Source organism: Vicia villosa, unplaced genomic scaffold, assembly GCF_029867415.1.
Source record: "Vicia villosa cultivar HV-30 ecotype Madison, WI unplaced genomic scaffold, Vvil1.0 ctg.000177F_1_1, whole genome shotgun sequence".
Classification (NCBI taxonomy): Eukaryota; Viridiplantae; Streptophyta; class Magnoliopsida; order Fabales; family Fabaceae; genus Vicia; species Vicia villosa.
In genome coordinates, this window is record NW_026705051.1 from 826935 (window position 1) to 833017 (window position 6083).

Genomic DNA, 6083 nt, shown 5'->3' on the forward strand with positions numbered 1-6083 from the left:
AGTAACATGTTTCTTTCCTTTTTTTTCATTTTAGTCTTCATAGACCTCTTAGAAGTCTTAATGGGAGTTTCTACTTAAAACACTATGGGATCAACATCTTCAGTATTGTCTGTGATGTTGTTATTAATATTTTGGATCTCATCATTTTGAATTCAGTCACACCTTCAGTAATGTTACAAACATCTTGTTCTACATCCATATGATTTTCTTCAACCTAAAGCATTTCAGTCTTCAACATGTCTTCCAGATTGTTGTTGACATTTGTTGGAACATCCTTACTAGTATTAGCATCAGCTTACACAATGACACTTCACAGTCACTCTCATCTATCCTTAAATATTTACTTTTGTCTTCTTTGTTTCCTTCAGTTACATCAGTCGCTTTTCTACCTTCTTCAACATCTTCATCTCCATTGTAACTAACTTTTAATCACTTCAGATCTTTCAGATGGATATGAGAATAAAAAGTATATTGTTCTCTTCTTACTCTTCATAGTCTTGTACACGATTTCAACTTCTCTCATCATGTTCATCTAAGTTCAAAACCCTTTGTTAAAAATAAAAGAGTAATAAATGTTTATTATTACACTGTTACAGTATGTGTTTTCTTTAATCCATATTAGGGTGTTTGCGATGTTGTTTGAGTCAGTTTTAAGGGAAAACTCATTCAATTCAAAGATATGATTGGGCGCGGGTCGGTTTGATTTTGGATGACTATTAAATTATAATTTTTGTTATTAATATAAATACTATAAAATAAGAATTTAATGGGAATACACCGACGGTGTAAAGTAATTTTATACTGTCAGTGAATTGTAACCGTCAGATTTTAAGTTATGTTTGACTTTTATTTTAATTATATATAAAATAATAATTATGAATGGTTATGATGGAATGACAGTGTAAAACTTTTTAAACTGACTGTGCATAACCAAACCATTAATCCCATAAAATAATAAGTCTGGAGTAATATACAAATATATTAAAAATTAAAATTACAAACAAATAAAATATTAAAAATAAATAGATAAACTAAATAAATAAATAGTTTAAAAAGAAATTAAATATAAATTAATAATCAATTTATATAATATAGTATACTAACAAAAAATAAATAAACATTAAATTATATTAATGTGGTTCGGTATTAAAAAATTAATCCGAAATTCGATGTAATATGAACTATATATTTTCATAAAAGAGGATTCAAACCCAATATAAATTATTTAATTTTTTGTGATTTTCAATTTTTTTTTTATCTGTTTACAGTCTTTATTTAGATAAGTTTGAATTTGAGCACTCAAATATATACTATGAAAAAAAAATCCCTTTTTTAAATTTAATGAATACATAAAATATTTTATTTATATATAAATTAAATATATTAATTATTTAATAAATTTTGAAAATTAAACCTTTTCTTATAATAAAAGTCAAAGAAAGATGTTTTTAATTCAATTTTAAATGAAATTTTAACATTTATATGAGTCCGCAGCAAAATAGAATAAAACCACAACAAATTCTATAATTTTGTTAGAGACGAAGAATTACAATACAAGTGAAGAATATCTGTTTTTTATTTATTAAAAAAATCTAAAGATAATTTTATTACTTTATTAAAAGAAATCTAAAATAGAATTAGAATCTCCTTATCAATTACAGAGATCACCTCTAACATACTCCCTAATTTCTTGTTATATTAAGATAATACAAATTGAAATTCTTAATATTATTAACCAAACTGCAGCAACAACTAGAATCCTTTTTAGTTAAGGTATATTTTAATAAGAAATTATGATAATTAAATAAAAAATAGTTAATTAAATAACTCAAGTTAATAAATAATTTGGTGAATAGTTATTGATAAATAATTTTTTTTAAAAGAATATTTAAATGAAACTAATGATAATTAAAAAATAATTGTTATGCAAGATCGATGTAAAATATTTTAGACGATCGGTGTGTCACAACCATTCATAAGTATTTATATATAATTAGTAAAAAGTCAAATATCTACAAAAGTTAAAAGACTATGATTTACTTGTTAGTGATAGCGTAAAATTTCTTTACACAATCAATGCATTTCAGCTAAATTTATTAAAAACTAGTATATATAATTGATTAAAAAAATTGTTGAAATTTAATTGAATTTCGTGAATAGTTATTTATTAAGTTGAAAAGAAGTTTTATTAAAAAAAATTAAATAAGAAATAATGATAACTAAAAATTAAAAATTAAAGGAGAAAAATAGATGCTTGAATAAAAAAATCGTGGCAATAAGTTATAGTTTTTTTTTTTATAGAAATAGTATTAGTAAGTGCTTTCTTTTCAATAAATATTGGGAGCGACGCTTGCATTTTACTTAGGAAATTTGGTTTTTTTTTAGGGGAGAAAGTTTAAAAAAGTAGCGACTGGTTTAAAAAAGTATATGATATTGCTAAATCTTAAACGTAGTAGTGACTGGTTTTAAAAAGTATTTATTCTGTATCATTAACTTTATAAGAAAATCTAAAACGTAAATATATTTTGAATATTTGATTTGATGTAATTGGCTCAAACATAGAAACCGCAAAGATTTTCTCTAACCGAATCCCTAATTTTATGTCTAACTAAGATAATAAAAGTTGAAACATTTTAATATAAATAAAGTATCAAACAGCAACAACATTGTACACTTTCATAGTCTGATCGTTTTAAACTACTCTTTTTTCTTACTTTCCCTAAAAAAACAAATAACCTTTCTCTTTTTTCTTTCTACTTGTTTTCAATATTGTATATGGAGATGGATTGGGAGAACTTAGAAGCAAATCTTTTAAGTTTAATTTTTGATAAGCTAGTAGAACGTATGGATCACATCTATTTTAATGTTGTATGCAAGAATTGGTATTCCATTGCAAAGTTTAACTATCAAAGTCGACAAATACATAATAATGTATTGCCCATGCTTATGATTCCCACAAAAAAGAGGTTGGTGAGAAGTTTATATGGAATTTCATGCAAAAAAGATTACAAAATCAAACTGTCAGTACCTTCTAACAAGAGGCTTTGTGGTTCAAGTCATGGTTGGCTAGCTAAGGTGGATGATTGTTCTAAAGGTATCTTTATAACACTCATCAATCCTTTTAAAAATGCGGTATCCATCAAGTTACCACTCATGTACATCATGGACATGTATAAAACAAGAAAATATTATGAGTATGATGTGCATAAGGTAGTTTTGTCTACTAATCCTTCATTTAAGCCACTTGATTACATAGTTGTAGTCATTTATAGTGTGCGTAGATGTCTTGCTTTCCTAAAAGCTGGACAAAAGAATTGGACTTATATTGATGATGCTCACCGTTCCTTCAATGATGTTATATTTTACGAAGGTCTAGTCTATGCTGTGGGGCGGTGGAATAACATTGTCTCTTTTGATTTGTCATATGCAAAGAATGATCATATAATTCCCAAAGTTGTTTCTTTGAAGGGGGATGATTATGCTAATCGAGCTTATCTTGTAAAATCATTGGAAGGACAGTTATGGCTTGTAAGAAAATTTATTGGGTATCACGGTGACGAAGATGATGAAGATAATATCGAGCCTAGTGGTGGTGCAAAAAGATTCGAAGTATATAATTTAGAATTGGATTTCCAAACGGGTGAACTTATACAAAGGTTAAAAATTGATAGTTTGGGAGACAATGTCTTATTCCTGGGAGATAATGATTCTGTAGCCGTGTCGGCTTCATACTTTTCTAATTATCTTAAAAAAGATTCGATTTATTATACAGACGATTTTTACGACGACTCGCCACCTTATCCTAATGGACCATTTGATATGAAGATCTATAATGTAAAAGAGGAAAGTTTTAATCAACATTGTCCATATCACCCTAGGTTTAAACGAATGCCACCCGCACTGTGGGTTATTCCACCATGTCAATAGACTTGACAATTTCAAATTGAATATGTTATTTTGTTTTATTTTAATTTGTTTTTATTTTCAAATTTGTTTGTTTTGTTAAGTAAACGGATAGAAATTTATTTAATTCCGTTACATTGCTCTTGACTAGGATTTATGTGTAATACATATGAAAAAAGTTTAAGATTTTGTATGAATAATAAAAAAACCACAATTTAAATATTTCAATTAATATTTATTTTTATTTGTGATTTAATTTTCAGAATTGTATCAAGGGATAATAGCTATTTTGCCCCCTGCCATATGGGTGAGGTTTGAAAAACGCCCCTGTAAAAAAAAAGGTTTGGATTCGCCCCCTAACATATGAAGATTCCCCTGTTTTGCCCCTTCAAGAAATTTTATCATCAAAATTATTGACGTGGCAACCATTTTTTTATTTTTTTAAAATTATTTTTAATGACGTGGCAGGCTTAGTTGGATGACGTGGCAGGCTTAGTTGGAGTTTTTATTTATTATTTATTTATTTTAATTCCATGTGGCATGTTTTATTATTATTTAATCGTTAAAATGTCAAATATTGAAGCCAAAAATTTGTCTCCCATGGGTATTGAACCAATGACCTAGAAATTGCAATGGGCACCACCAACCACTAGGCTGCTTTACTTTTATTGTTCTATTCTTACTTTAAGTTGTTATATTATAATAAATTAGTTATATTTATCTACTTTACTTTTGTCATATTAGTTACTTTTGTTGTTCTATTTTACTTTTGTCAAATATTAACGTTATTATATTTATCTACTTAAATATTTTTTAATAAATTAGTTAATATATTAATTAATTAAATTATAAAATATATCAGTTAAAATATAATAGTAATATTATAGTTATTAGTTAACATTGTTATTAATTAATACTGTTACAATTAATATTTATTTTACTGTTAAAATTAATTATGTTATTTAAATATTAATTAATTTAGTTTTAATTTAAATTAGTTTAATTTGGTTTATTTTTAAATTAGTCATGTTTTATAGGCTATGTTTTATAAACTAATTTAAAAAATATTGAACCAAATTAATTTAGTCATATTTTATAAGCTATGTTTTAAAATATACTGTTAGTCATGTTTCATAGGCTATGTTTTAAAAAAATAATTTAAACTAATTTATTAACGTTATTTTTAATTAATAATTTAAATATTTAATGTTATTTAAATATTAACGTTTTTAAATATCAATGATATTTAATATTTTTTAAATATTTATGTTACAATATTTTAAATATTAACGGCAAATATGCAATTCATGTAATATATTAATGTTAATATATTAGTTAATAATAATAATAATAAAACATATATTAAAAATTCATAACCTAAATAAATATATTAACGTTAGTATACTGATTAATAAACATTACCATTGATTACCAAAAATATTAAAACATATATTAAAATATAAGGACTTAAATAAATATTTAATAAACATATTTTCAGAAATTACTATAATATAAGAACTTAAAGTAAGAATAGAACAACAAAAGTAAAGTAGCCTAGTGGTTGGTGGTGCCCCTTGCAATTTCTAGGTCATTGGTTCAATATCCATGGGAGACAATTTTGGCTTTAATATTTGACATTTTAACAATTAAATAATAATAAAACATGCCACATGGAATTAAAATAAATAAATAATAAATAAAAACTCCAACTAAGCCTGCCACATCATTAAAAATAATTTAAAAAAATAAAAAATTTCAACTAAGTCTGCCACGTCATTAAAAATTATTAAAAATAATAAAAAAATCCAAACTTTTTTTTTTACAGGGGCGTTTTTCAAACCTCGCCCATATGGCAGGGGGCAAAATAGCTATTATCCCTTGTATCAAATAGGAGTAATGAGTTATGCATGATTAGAATTTTGAATCCGTTAGATTGCTCTTCACAAGAATTCAAGATATTTTTTTTAATAATAAGCATTTCATTTAGTATTGATCTTTATGGTCTTCTTTTTTTTTTTTCAAGAAGGATATATATATATTCTAAAAAACTAAACAGTACAAGCGACCCCTATGGTCCAACTGATAAAACAAACAAATCACAAGCTAATTCATAAGTAACTGAGCAATATGCTTTCTATTCTTTTTCTTCATCCACATTCTGCTTCAAGATACCCTTCAGA

At 25.3% G+C, this 6083-nt stretch overlaps 1 protein-coding gene across 1 annotated transcript; it reads left to right on the forward strand.

Moving 5' to 3' along the window:
• Window positions 1-2775: 2775 nt before the first annotated feature.
• Window positions 2776-3927, forward strand: LOC131624995 (putative F-box protein At5g55150). The gene has a single exon (XM_058895908.1). It carries the CDS (start codon window positions 2776-2778, stop codon window positions 3925-3927), a length of 1152 nt encoding a protein of 383 aa, XP_058751891.1.
• Window positions 3928-6083: the final 2156 nt, after the last annotated feature.

What these genes read in the sequence shown, in the direction of transcription:
- LOC131624995 (XM_058895908.1), top strand. Translation starts at nt 2,776, where the DNA reads ATGGAGATGGATTGGGAGAACTTAGAAGCAAATCTTTTAAGTTTAATT.